The sequence below is a fragment of the Lampetra fluviatilis genome, chromosome 26, assembly GCF_964198595.1.
Source record: "Lampetra fluviatilis chromosome 26, kcLamFluv1.1, whole genome shotgun sequence".
In the NCBI taxonomy this organism is placed as follows: Eukaryota; Metazoa; Chordata; class Hyperoartia; order Petromyzontiformes; family Petromyzontidae; genus Lampetra; species Lampetra fluviatilis.
The window spans coordinates 8359912-8374427 of NC_136300.1; the positions used below are offsets into that span (position 1 = coordinate 8359912).

Below are 14516 nucleotides of genomic sequence, written 5' to 3' on the forward strand. Positions count from 1 at the left end.
GGCACGGGCGTCGGTCAGCAGAGGGATCGGGGATGCAGGCCACGACCGCACGCCAGAGGTCGCAAACGGATTTTGATTCCTTACCCGTACCCGTACCCCGGCCGCACCAGGGTCGCAATCGGGTACCCGAACCCGGCCGCACCAGGGTCGCAATCGGGTACATGTACCCGTACCCTACCTGATACCCAGCTACCCGTATCCGGCCGGGTATCGGGTAGGGTACGGGTACCCGATTGCGACCTCTGGGATGAAGCCATGTTGCAGGCGCGGGTGGGTTGATTCTAGGAACTTGAATTGTGAGAAGAGACAAGACGTTGGGAAATGAGTGACAAACGGTTACTCACCAGTGACTAACGGCCTACCCGTACCCGTACCTGGCCGCACTAGGGTCGCAAACGGGTACCCGTACCCGTCTGGGTAAGGGTAGCCGGGTATCGGGTAGGGTACGGGTATCGGGTACCCGATTGCGACCTCTGCCGCACGCACGGCACCTCCTGCCGCCCGCGCGCGTTGGTCCGCTGCGGCGTACAGGGAGCACTGCTGGAGTATGAGCGAAAGTTTTCGACGGTGTGTTGAGATCGCGAGCTGAACGACGCAAGCGAACAGAGGTCGAAGTGAGTTCCGCCCGCGATGCGGGGACATCTCGTACAGTGAGCAAGGAGAAGTGCTCAGCTCGGCAGGGGGAGCCGAGCCAGAAGTGGAAATTCCACATTCACATTCCTGTCAACCCCTTATCAGTGCCTACCTTATTACAGACCAATTCAGACCTTATTGGTCAACCCGTGCCCTTATAAATCTCAACGTTCATCCTACAAAGTCCCATCACAAGGGAGCAACACAAAAAATATATTTTTTTTTGCCCGCATGGAAACGGCTATACACTGTATGGACCTAAAAACTCAATTTCCCTGTACAAGAATAGGGGTAAACCGTATGGATTGACAGCTTTAACATTCATATGAAACACGCCGGTCTCTCCTGAGAAGTGAACGACAACGGCTGCTGACCGCTCACGTGGTGGTGCTGATTAGATCCACCCTGAAGGGCTGAGGGGCCGTGTTGATTCCAAGGGGCCATCCATTGAGTAGGTACGCAAAAATCTGTCAAAACTTGACCCCTCTCCCTGTACGCACGTGTACTTTTTACACCCCCCCCCCCTTACCTGCGTACGTACGCACGCTTGACACCCTCCCCCCCGAATCCTATAGAACGGTCGATATTTAATCCACGCAGAAACGATCAAGGATTAATAATATTAAGGTGTTTAAAGCAAACAGATAGTCCACTGCCGGACTATCTAACTAATTTGAAGGCCAATGTAGAAAAATTATTTCGAGGCTTCACCCCCTCCCCCCGTTTCCTATGCGTACATTGTCAGTAGACCCCCCATACGCAAGCGTACGCATTTGGGTTAACCCCCCCTCCCCCCTCCATGCGTACGTCCTGAGTGTATGACCCCCAACCGGGCTGGGAACTCACTACCTGGCAACTCTTCTGGTTTCCCCAGCAACCTCCTTCTGCTGAGGAGGTTGCTGCTTCCCTAGTAAATCGGCGAGTTGTTGCAGGAGACTACAAGTCTCGGTTTTTGTCAGTAGGCGAAATGATACCCCCTCAAGGCAATGCATTCAGATGTAGTTCCCCCCTTGTCCTCTTGTGAGATATTCTTCACCCCGTGATATGTGCCACATTTTGTGTAGCTCAGAGGTGGCAACCCTAACTGTACATCACCCAGTTAGACACTCAAGGTGGACACTCAAGGTGGACACTCAAGGTGGACACTCAAGCTGGACACTCAAGCAAGACACTCAAGATGCACACTCAAGATGGACACTCAAGGTGGACACTCAAGGTGGACACTCAAGATGGACACTCAAGATGGACACTCAAGGTGGACACTCAAGGTGGACACTCAAGCTGGACACTCAAGATGGACACTCAAGATGGACGCTCAAGATGGACACTCAATCTGGACACTCAAGGTGGACACTCAAACTGAACACTCAAGATGGACACTCAAGATGGACACTCAAGATGGACACTCAAGCTAGACACTCAAGGTGGACACTCAAGATGGACACTCAAGATGGACACTCAAGATGGACACTCAAGGTGGAGACTCAAGATGGACACTCAAGATGGACACTCAAGATGGACACTCAAGGTGGACACTCAAGATGGACACTCAAGATGGACACTCAAACTCGACACTCAAGATGGACACTCAAGATGGACACTCAAGCTGGACACTCAAGATGGACACTCAAACTCGACACTCAAGATGGACACTCAAGATGGACACTCAAGCTGAACACTCAAGATGGACACTCAAGATAGACACTCAAGATGGACACTCAAGGTGGACGCTCAATCTGGACACTCAAGCTGGACAGTCAAACTGGACACTCAAGATGGACACTCAAGATGGACACTCAAGCTGGACACTCAAGATGGACACTCAAGATAGACACTCAAGATGGACACTCAAGGTGGACACTCAATCTGGACACTCAAACTGGACAGTCAAACTGGACATCACTAAAGGAGGAGAGCAGCGCTAGTTCGGTGTCGGCGACGCGTCCTCACTTCTCCGTGCGCGGCTTCTTGTTGACGTCCGTCAGGATGATGACGTCGTCCACGTCCAGGCGGAATCGGGTGATGAGCCGCGTCATGCTGGGGACACGGAGAGGTGGCGCACACCAGCGATTACTTAACTCGCTGACGCCGCCGGTCACTTCACTCGCTCACGCGGCACGAGCGGCAAGGAGCGGTCTCCACCGCTCGCTCTCCGCGTGCACTCCGCACGTTTGTCCACGGCGCAGAGGCACACGACGGGGAATCCAACTGCGGTCATAATTTTGTTGATAGGCGAATCCAGGTTTTTTCCCCCCACAAATTAAAGAAGCTCTGGCCCAAATTCAGTCCCTCTGTCATTCCGCTGCAGGATCCACCCGCGTTCGATGCACGCAAGTAAACGTGCGTTTGTCGCGAGCCTTACTTTTGCTTGTCCTCCTCCAGGCGGTCCAGCTTCCCTCCCATGAAGACGCGGATCTTGCAGTGTCTCCAGCGCTTCTTCTTGGACAGCAGGTACGGCAGCAGCAGCGTGAGGCCTGGAGAAAACACAATTGCCCAGGCGGATTACTCCATAGCCAACGTGACAGCAGGGAGCTACGCAGCGGGACACTTACTCATCACGACAAAAGTCGTCATCTGCAGCTCTTGGTCAACCCACTGTTGGATGAAGGCCTCCCTCCCATCATTATCAGTCATGGTGGGGTTGGTGGCGGGGGACGGGGCCTGGATTGGTTTAGATATCACTCACTGCTGACGTTAACCATGGCCAAGAATGAAACTTAGATCGCCGGGTTTGTGGATCGCGTTAACCACCGCACATACTCATATTTTTGAAACGATGTTCTCCAATAGACAAATGCCTGGTGGCTTACTACAGAGTTGTACTTATTTTTTGATGATAACATTGTCGAGGCATTTAAATACAGCGACGACGATTTGGCCATCTCAGGTGGTACCGGTGGGGGTTCATTGCCTGCAATGGGCCCATAAACTAAGAGGGCACCCAGAGCAATCCCGGTGGGACGAACCTCCGTCGTCAAAGAGCCAGTAGATGTCGATGGTCCTCTTGCCCTGGCTGAACTGGAAGACGGTGCTGATCTGCGGCATCCCCTCCTGGACGGTGCCTTCTGCGAGCACCGGGACACAGGAGCAATGAGTTGACGCCGCAACCGCACGGCTCACCCCACTTACATTCCCTCCCCCCCTTGTGTGCCGACCATCTCCCCAATGCACCGACCAGTTACACGGCACTAGAGGGGTAACGACGAACCCTTCCCCACGATTTGAGGATTCGTTATTATTTTGGGGTCACGATTTGATTAAACATTCCATTATGCTTCTGTTAGAATACATGTAGAATCCACAGGTGTGTGAATGGATACGTTATATAACTGTATAAACGCATAGTAAAATGAAATTAATCAATCAATTCCAGCCAATCTCAATCCACCAATGAAAGGAGGTCCCTCCCCCCACCCCGCCGTGGAGGTCACGGAGATTTATTTTACCGTAAATTCGCCACACTGGTCAGTGCGGGTCGGTGATTCTCCCACGCATGATTCGACGAGCGTATCACGTTCGTGATTATACTGGTCAACAAAAAAAAACATTTTTTTCCGGCCTGGACTTTTGCAGCTGTTTTAGACTTATTTCAGGGTGCCGATTCCAAATCTGATCTCAGATTTGCTCTATCACATCTCATTTTTATGCTATCGGCATACCCCATTTTCATTGATTTTACCCGAAATTAACTCTGTCACTTATTGAAAGTTGATTGCAAGTTGTTGCGAGTCAGTGACTGCTTTAGTGTTAAAACATGGTGCTGTATTTTAGGATAGTGTGTTTATAATATCATTGTATGTAGATATCCACATTTATTTAATATTTTTCTTCTGCCGTTTTTATTGAAAATGCAATATTTGATATCTCAAAAACCTGATGTGATAGACAAAAACTGATGCCAGATTTGGAATCAGCACCCCAAAATTACATTTAACCCTTTGGAATACCTTATGCCAGACAAAGTGTGTTGACCAGTGTTATTATATTTCAATAAACATGAAGAACATTTCCAGAGCGTATCACGTTCGTGATAATCGATCGCAGCGCGCAGCACGTTGCAAGGTGCTCGCGTGCGTCGCGCCCCGTGGCTGCGGGTCGTTCGATGGCGTTGGGGCCAAGTCACTCGTGAATCGTCCCCCCCCCCCTGCAGTGCGTGTCCCACCTAACGTGGTTTCCGTTCAAAGCGCAAAGTCTCTGGATCCGCGGTGAATTTCTGCGCGAAATTGGACTCTCGTTGTTTTGTCTTGACCCGGCTAGCGCAGTGCTGGATTATCCCAGTAGCAAAAGTAGCTACTACATATGTATCTGCGGGCCTCGCACTTTCAAGGGCCCTGCGCTAAATGCTTTCAAGCTATCAATTCCGGTTTAGTGATTCTGTACTTGCTCTATTACTATAGTACTATACCGCCTTCAAGTTTTCTGAACGACTGGATGTTTAAGGTTAGCGATTTGTCGTAGTATCTGGCTGTATAGCAAATGAAAAAATACAATTACTTTACTGTGCAAGTAAAAAATTTGTGTTTTCATATTTATGTGGGTTTTGTTTTTATTTAGGACCCCTTTATAACATATGCTACAGGCCCCGCACTAGCTTAATCAGGCACTGGGCTACAGGGTCCACAGATACAGCCTTGGGAAGCGAGCGTTCGCTCTGCCATTCACCTGCAATGTCATTCGCCCCAATGGCAGTTAAATTATCTCATTGCCTTTCATTTGATTTCATTTTAAGACCGCCGATCACGATACGTTAGGTTAGTGCGTGAAACACCGCTGACCCGATTTACATCTCAGGAAGAGGCTCTCTTCACCGGGTTGTGTATAGGAGCACACAGATTTATGGTTGCCGCGCGTGCACAAAAGCTGTGCTCAAAGGGGCTGCTTCCCAGACAAGGATGAAGCCCGGTAGGTTTGCGAATGATGTTTTTGGCACAGATCACCATGGTATATTCTGTCAAAGGCTTTCCCCGTGTTCGTAAAAAGTGGCAGGCATAGCTCATTATCAATTACAGCCCTGAGCTGGAAGTGGAAATTTTACATTGCTATGGCAATATCCATTGTCTACACAAGACAACCAATGGTGATTTCCCACAAAACTGTACTTATTTTAAAAACTCCTGTAAGGATGATGGGCTAATTTAAGCGATATGCCAACAGTGCCACCAGTTGAAATACCATACTGCAGTGTTGCAGTGCTGTAATATACTGGACATTTGCTGTTAATGTGAAGCCGTTATTTGTTTTAACCTACACATGTTAAATGTTAGGGAACCATGGTCAGCTGTGGCAAAATCACCACTGACGATCGTGATTGAGTTAAGAATGTCACCGTGAACACCAGAAACAAAAAAGCAGCCAACATCTGAAAAAATGCCACGCGTTGTGTTGGGAAGGAGGGGCAAGCGATGACCGAGACACGCGCCATGGCCAATCGGACGCTATCCCGGCCCGTAGCCTCAACCCTAACCATAACTATTCTTAGGTTTTTTCGGTAAAGTCACGTAGGTAAAACATTAAAATTAATAAAAGTAAAATAGAATAAAGATCACGACGTTTTCGGAGGCAACACAAGCTTCCGTCTTCAGGTGGAACCGTCACAGCCGCGACAGCTGTATCAAGTAAATGAGAGATTGCAGGAGCTACCACTCCGTTTATATAACCATAACATTATCAGGTGTTCAGCATTAATTCTAGATTTGAAGCTTTCGTGACTGCAAGGATTCATACTCTTAGGTTTTTTCGGTAAAGTCACGTAGGTAAAAAATAAAATTAATAATAATTAGTAGAAATAATAATAGAAATAAAATAATAAATCACGACGTTTCGGAGGCAACACAAGTCTCCGTCATCAGGTGGGACCGTCAGCATTAACCACATGGGCCGTCTGGCCACGAGCGTTAGCCATCCCGTAACCCGACTTGCTAGCAAGCTCGACAGTGCTCGCGCCACCTCCGTTTTTTGTTTGTTTTCCAGTGGCCTTTTTTCGTGTGTTGCTTCCACTTTTCAGTTTCAGTGTACACCGCGGTACAAGGGGGGGGGGGGCAGAAGAAGGTGCCACAGCAAAAAGGGGAGAGCGGCAGCGTCTATACCTTGCGCCGTGTTCGGGGAAACTCTCTTCAGACTGCAGGGAGAACGCGGAAGAAATGTTTTTAACAGACGTATCCGACGCTTCGTGGCGCGAATGCAATCTGGCGCCGGGAAGGTGCAAAAGTCGAGTATTTTGTGTGCATTTGCTGCGGATCCTTACGCTGACGTTGCTACAAGGCCGGCCACTTTGCGAGAGGACTTGCTATTCGCGTCAAACTGGAAAGCCATGTTAACTGGATGAGCAGAACAAAACAGCGACGTCGTTAACACAGGGTAAAGGCACAGGTGCAGCCCTGCAATCACGCTCCTGGCAGCTGAAGACCTCCCCCTCCTCCCCCATCTTTCCCAATAGTAGAAGCCAGAGGTGTGGACTCGAGTCATGTGACTTGGACTCGAGTCAGACTCGAGTCATGAATTTGATGACTTGCGACTCGACTTGGACTTGCATAACAATGACTTTGTCCCACCTATGAGATGTGGACTCGAGTCATGTGACTTGGACTCGAGTCAGACTCGAGTCATGAATTTGATGACTTGCGACTCGACTTGGACTTGCATAACAATGACTTTGTCCCACCTCTGGTAGAAGCACTAGAGAGCACTTCTGCAGAATAAAGTATTTTTGGCTTACTCTTCCACGCCGGCTATACGTATCTCGGAAGAGGTGGAGGTCACCCACGCTTCACCCCACCACACGGGGCCTGTCGATTGACTCACTGGAATGTGATGAATGCTCTAATAACAGGCTGCTCTTTGGGGATAGCTGTGGCGAGCGCTGCTGCGAGCTCCTTCACGGCGTCTCGCCTCCTCTCATGCTGGAGGCATCCTCGGGCAGTGCGCATCCAGCCGAGGTGTTGCTACCGCTTGTCTTGGTGTCTCGCGGGAATGTGCGATAACTATTGGCTCCTGTGAGTCACCAGGACTTAAAATAAGAGTTCCGTCAGCCGTGGCTAACATCAGTGACGAGTGACGTTCCAACCTGGTCTCGGGTCGCGTTGACCCCATTCATGAATGCGCACTAACTGAAACATACACTAGAGAATGCCCCCACTATTGTGTGCTTTCTGGAAGAAGCGGTGCCCGACATTGTCTCTACGGCCGAGCCATCCGATGCGTTTCCAGGTCCGAAGCTCCCAGCACGCGGAGCGAAACCTCGAGCGTACACACGAACGACACGCGGTTTAATCTCGAAACCACGGACATCGACATCGCGTGGTATACAACCCTAACAAACATCGGGGCACCACCGCTAAAACCTTCGCAGATGCATCGAAACATTTGTCACGTTCCTCACAAGCAAACTGTCCAGGCAAGTGCAGGATGGTCTAGTTACCCTAGCGCGTAGGGTTTTTCAGCTGATGATATGATTCATAAGTGGTGTTTTGGTTAGGCCACATAATGATCTGGGAGAATTCGACTTCCTGGATGTTGGTCAGAATTTTTTAAGTTTCTCCTAACAATGCTTGGCATAGTTTTAAGTGAAACGCATCACAAATTTGAGCCTGAAGTCGCTCTAAAGCTAAAACCATAAGCAGACGAGACGCACAGAGGTTACAAAAGCCAGAATCATTGCTCCCAAGAGATGGATTGCTCAAGCAACGCCATGAAAATCATTCAGCAGAAACTCAAGATTTTTTTAATCAGCAATGCACCATTCCTGAAATAAGCGATTGACCCCAGGTTAAGAGTTCAAATCCCCGCCAGGGCCTACTCAGCCCATCATCAGTCTGAAATAAATATAAACAAGCACCATTTGGAGGAGAATCAATTAGAGGTCATTGAATGGGATCAACTGGTCCCTAGCATATGATTGTGGAATTTACATCACTGGCTCTGGGTCACCAATGGAGTTGAGTGCTGCCCCCAATGCTAATTAGAGCAGAATGGGCACTGCCCTTTGACTTAAATATGCAAATGATCCTAATTGCACAACTAGTCGAAAAAATTATGCGCGGAAGGGTCAAGGTGCAGCCCTGCAATTGCTTACTCGCGCGACTGCTGGTGGAAGGGCTTCCACCTTAGGGAGCTCTAGAGGGCCCCTCTGAAAGGTACTCTGGCCTATTTTACTGACCAAAGGCCTCCAATGCCTCATTTGGTTGATTAATTTTTAGATATTGCTTTCTCATTGCTAAAGAGAGAGGAGAGTTCATTATCGTATTGCTGTACCTCTGAATATTTATCTCGAACTTTAGATGGAGTATTTCCCATATTTAAAAATTAATCAACGATGACTTGCACATCTCAACGTGACTGTCCGATTGCGATGTGTAAATGTGGACATAAATTGCTTCAATGTGTTTGAGAACCTCAAATGCATTGCGAAATATTGTATAGCTTAAAATGACCTTGGTATACAGTCTACACAAGGATGATAAGCCACGTTGTCTAAAAACAGCTCTTAAGGAAACTGGATTGTTATACGGTGAGCAAATGTGCAAAGAAATAAACACCGATCAATTTAGCCATCTGATGCATTCTCGGTTTGTGCCACGCATTGTTTGGCATGATGTCCGACGTTTCATTCCACGTGCTGGGAGCTTTTTGAGAAACCGAAGTTAAAAGACGTCGCGTATCTCATCGCCAAATTTGGCTGTGAGAATTGTGCCGCAACTCACGGAAGAGGCTGAACCAATAACGATTGGGGCATTAAACGCTCGTACACCACGTGACAAATTCATTCGTTTTAGCTACGTCGGGTGGTGGACGGTCTTACAGCGCCAATTTGCCCAGATCATTACGTGGCCCAGCACAAAAGTGTATCCCGTATCAGCATTATCCGGTGGTCGGTGCAAATTGAGAGAACAAGAACACGCATCACCCCCCCTTTCTTACTCCACGGCTCTTCGGGTTTGTGCCGTGGTCGCTTACCGTGAGTCTCGGGCATGCTGGTGATGTCGATGCCCTCCTTGACTCGCAGGATGCCCAGGGACATGTTCAAGTCGAACACGTCGCTGTGGAAACACAAAGGTGCAATCACGGCGTCGCCGCGTCAGCAGCAGCAGCAGCTGGAAGAACCGGTGAGCAGAGCCGGATCGGTGTTCACCAACAAGAACTACAGCACCTTGGCAAGTTAAGTAATGATGACCAATTAAACAAAATAATTTCCTTTTGGGATTTCCCATCCGTGATAGCCATGGGCCATCCATTGTAGTACTGCATATGGTACGTGTACTTGGGCCAGGCAGGTGTCTCCACATATTGGCAGCAGTGCCTGACTTGACTTTTTGGCGACCGCAGGCAGGCACACCGTGGCGCATTTCCTAATTTCCCAAGGGCAGCGCGAATGAGCAGCACTCACTGGATGATTTGGATGTAGTGGTGCATGTTAATGGGCTCCTCCTCCTGCCACATGTTCTTGAAGCCCACGATGAGGATATTGGGGCGCAGCTTCCCAATGCCGGTGCTCTGTGGGGCAAAACAACGGCAGCCGTCACTCGTGAGCGGTTTCCTTCCGCATATGAACATGGGATTGCAACACACAGCAGCAATCATCGCCCCCACCTGATGCCAGAGTAATGCCCACATGGCAGGTGAGGTGCTGAGTCACCCTGTGCTGCACAGGGACAACTGCCCCTGGAGTGTGGGGGGGGGGTGGTGGGGTCCTTTCAAAAACGTGTTGAGGAGATGAGACGAGACGAAAGTTGTTTGTCAACGTGTTAAGCGCTACGAGACGCCCCGGCGTAAAGGAGGGCAGTTCGATTTAAAAACAAATCGTCATCGGTGTCACTGACGGGCACTGGATTGCCTGATGTGCCAGTGACACCGGACGGCCCGAGTGCACAGCAGAAACAGGGGGATGGCTATTCCATAACGAGAGGGATGCTAACATGCACCACAGAGGCTTTCCCCCCCCCCCCAACCCTGGCCATAATCACTGACCGAAGCCGATGTGTGTTGGCCACGCGGGCCGTGCGGAGCGCTCGCTTGCGTCAGACCTGCAGCAGGCCGAAGGCTCCGTCCTGCATGTTGGTGGCGACGAACCCCGTGTAGAAGGCGTTCACCTTGCGCCTGTGCAGCCACTCGTTGTGGTTGTTCTCCAGCAGCTCCTTCACCTTCGCCCCCTTGGGACCCTGCGATGAGGGGAGACGCAGGTGCAAGGCCGGCGTGAGGCCAGGGTCAGGGCGCGGGCTAGCACACGCATCGACACCTATTTAACCCTTTCTCGTGCTGATGCAGTACGCCGTACGTAATCAGTTTTGACGTACGCGTCCGTCATCGGAACGGAATCGGAAGTAAAAGGCCATGCGGAACGGCGTCTTTCACAGTTTGGCGCCAGCTATCGTAGAGTGTGGTGGTCGTGTGGCTATGGTTTTTTGCGGTGAGTACAATGTCTTTAAAAGGGCGGCACTACGCCTCTCTAATAAAATTAGCGCTGAACCGCCTGCGCATAACGAGATTCAGAGGCCTTAATAGAGTTTGTTGTAATATTCGTCGTTTCATTGTTTGCTAATTGCAGTGTTGCAAGTTACACTATGATGATTATGACTTTAATAATGTATTGTAAATGGGTAATGGCTTGTACATAATATTATATATAAACCCGTACATTGCATGGCCTCATTGTAAATTTGTGTAGATTGCATATTTGTGGTATATATGTATGTTGAACTACTTTTGCACCCTACGTCGCCAACCATGCAGCAATCGGAGGTGCGGGGAAGGACAACAAACTAAACATATAGTAGTCAGTGGCCAGGCTCCCTAGATTCTAACTCAGGATATCAGTGGTGCCACGGATGGCACATGTGGCACATTAGGAATGGATCACTCTTTTAAGTATGTCCTTGTGCAGCAAGGGAGTAAAGTGTGGTTCTGTGAAAGTCCTGATTGTGCTGTGCAGTGCATCAATGCATGTGTGTACAGCAGCATGTGATGACTGAGTCGGGCCTGTAGGTGGCTGGCAGGGTTATTGAATGACCGCGCGGATATACCAGTCACATGGTTAATGGCGGCTCGGGAGCAAGGCTGCGTGTAACACACGTGTTGTTGCATTTTACAGGTAAAGGACCCAAAGGTTGTTTTTGATCGTTATATAAATGTTCTAGACTTGTTCTAGACTTTAAGCCTTTGCTTTGAATTGTTCGTTTGTGATATATGCAATTAGAGGCGTTTTAGCACTGTGCATTGTAAAGAGATGACGCACTGTAATTAGTTACTGTCATTGTAATTCTCTAACTCTAATACTGTTTAGTCTATAACCATGCCCATGTACCCAGAATATGACTACTTGCAATGCTATTCAGAATAGAACACATGTAAAGTAGTAAGCTGTACAATGGTGATATACAGTATGTATACTGTACACATACAGTACATATAATGGGTGTAAGATACCGATATAAGTGGATGGTATAGATAGACATACAGCTTAGGATTAAAGTAATAGTCGAATAGTGATGTGCAAATGTGATTGTCAAAGACAAAGATGGTTTATCAGTAGTAGAATTGGGTTTAAGAGAAAGGCTTAATGAATAACCGTACGTGTAAACCAGTGACATGGTTAATGGCGGCTCGGGAGCAAGGCTGGTTGTAACACACGCGTTGCTGCATTTTACAGAGTGACGGTGCTGTTCTTCCCAAGATTAATATTAACCACAATAAATAAATGTGCTTGCCCTCGATTTGGAGCACCTGCCCACGTCCTTCATTTCGAGTGTGCAACACACAACTGGGTAATTTTCACTGCGTGATGCAGGAGACCAGGAAAAATGAAGCGTCCTTGCTTACCACGAGGACGTTGCCGCAGACCATGAGGCCGATGTCCTTGGTGAAGGTGCCCACGAAGTCGACCAGCGCCGGCCGCAGGTTTGGAGGCCCCGTGAGCACCAGGCAGTTGGGCCTGCAGGAGTGGTCGGGTCACAGGGATCGTCAGGCGCTCGTGCGCACAAAGTGAATTCTAGCCGTAGATGGATAAAGAACCACCGGCAGTAACTCGCTGTCTCAGCCTCTCTTCTTTCTGAGGTTGGTCAACAACAGCAACAACAGCAAGAATCAACAGAGGTTGTCCTCCCCGAGATAATAATTCTACCGTAGGAATGAGGAATTTCCAGTCCTGGCTAGGGACCACCGATGCTGCTGAGCACTGCTGAGCATTCATTTGAGAGCAGAGGGGGCAGACTTCGACCTCGAGAATCTGTTGACCATCACCAGCACAGCCGGCTGGGGAATTTAATGGGGGAGGCATTTAGGGGGCCTTGGTGCTCTGTGCAGATTTGTGGCGTGACTCGCGGCCAACACGCAGGAGGCCTCTACAGGAGATTAGAAGGGCCGAAACCACAGTCCTGGAGTTGAGGTGGATGAAGGCGACCCTTCACACAGACCAGCGAAATCAATGGCTATGATGATTCCTCAGTACTGGAATTGTTTAAGGTAGCCGGTATGACTATGAAGGCGCGAGACACAGAAATTCCCTTGGTGTGTTGTCACCTGTAATTCTTGACGTGGTACAGCTCCCGATCCAGAGTGAGGGTTGTGTAGAGTGCAGTATTGAAGCTCATGGCCTGCATCGATGAACCCCAGTTCACATCTGCAAAGAGGGGCCACAGAAGTTGTTAGTATCTGGAGGCGTCCAGTTAAAGTGCCAGCTGTCGACACATGGTTGGGTTAACATGCAGTGCTATTCACAAACCATCGGTATCTCCTTGCTCAATTGAGTCTCGCCATAGGATGCAGTCTGACTTTTCACAAAGTGGTACCTATTTTATTCACCCTGGAGAGATTATGAGTTGAGTGAACTCCCAACCATATTTTTTCATTCACAACATTCCAATTGTGACACAGTCACTTCTTCACAGACTGGCCCTCGTCGTATCAATGTGGAATTGGCTTCACTGGCTGGGGTTCACGAACGTCGACGAATGCTTCCCAATGCTCATTCGATCATTCGATTACGGAGACACATTTGACTCTGAGCAGTTTTGAGCTGTGTTTTTAAGTTTTCATAAGCCGAGCTCAGGTGGCCCTGCGGCTCGGAGGTTAAAGCGTCGAGCTGGCACCGCTGAGATCCTGGCTTTGAATCCCGTCGGCTGTCTTGTGATTAAATAGAATTCTCATCAAGTGTAGTGAGCTGATGACTTTTGCCCAGTCACTAATGACTGCGCAAAAAATAACCCGTCGCATAAAATGTTGTTCTGCACTTAATTTGGATAAATGCCAGCTCCTATGTCAGAGCAGGTGAGAAAGTGCTACCATCCTCCTCCCCCATTTTTTGGACCAGATTTTACTTTAAGGGATCTCAGAGGTAGCTCTGTTGTATCCACTTGTGCGGGCCAGAGAGTTGCACTGCTGTATGTGAGATCCGAATGGATTCTTCATCACATAACGTGACACCGTTTGAAGCAACTGATATTGAAATGGGGGGGAGGGGAAATACAAAGCTGACGTAGCAAGTGTCGAGAGGCAACGTGTGAAGGAAACGCTGGCGCATATTGACACCTGGCCTGCGGTAGATGACGTAGAGGTAGAGGATGATCCACATGCCAAAGGCGATGATGGCGCCCCACCACAGCAGCAGGAACATGACGATTACGTTGAGCACCGCACCGATGAAGGACACCGCTGGGTGGTAGAACTTGAAGTCGGGGCGCCATCCTGCGCACGGAACAAACGAGCCTCGGCTTGACCCCAAGAGCACTCACCCCCAACATTTTGAAAGGATTAACTGTGCCCGCAATCTTTGGCTTTGTTTGGGGAGCAGCAGCGTAGTGATTGGGGCACTGCGCTACGATCGCGGGTACCTAGGTTCAACCCACTGCCATGGGTAACGTCCGTTTCAAACATGCCCTGGGCAAACTTGGAAT

General features: G+C 49.2%; 1 protein-coding gene across 1 annotated transcript in view; it reads right to left on the reverse strand.

The window, feature by feature from the left end:
- The window catches only part of LOC144942181 (solute carrier family 12 member 3-like), a 33204-nt gene that overhangs the window by 2574 nt on the left and 16114 nt on the right, over positions 1 to 14516 (reverse strand). The window contains exons 14-24 of the mRNA XM_078868939.1: positions 14152 to 14307; positions 13144 to 13243; positions 12445 to 12556; positions 10653 to 10787; positions 10016 to 10122; positions 9586 to 9668; positions 6878 to 6950; positions 6720 to 6751; positions 3600 to 3698; positions 2996 to 3107; positions 2584 to 2670 (exon numbers count right to left, since the gene is read on the reverse strand). Of these exons, the coding sequence (XP_078725065.1) occupies positions 2584 to 2670; positions 2996 to 3107; positions 3600 to 3698; positions 6720 to 6751; positions 6878 to 6950; positions 9586 to 9668; positions 10016 to 10122; positions 10653 to 10787; positions 12445 to 12556; positions 13144 to 13243; positions 14152 to 14307 (1096 nt within the window). The remainder of the gene's footprint in view (positions 1 to 2583; positions 2671 to 2995; positions 3108 to 3599; positions 3699 to 6719; positions 6752 to 6877; positions 6951 to 9585; positions 9669 to 10015; positions 10123 to 10652; positions 10788 to 12444; positions 12557 to 13143; positions 13244 to 14151; positions 14308 to 14516) is intronic.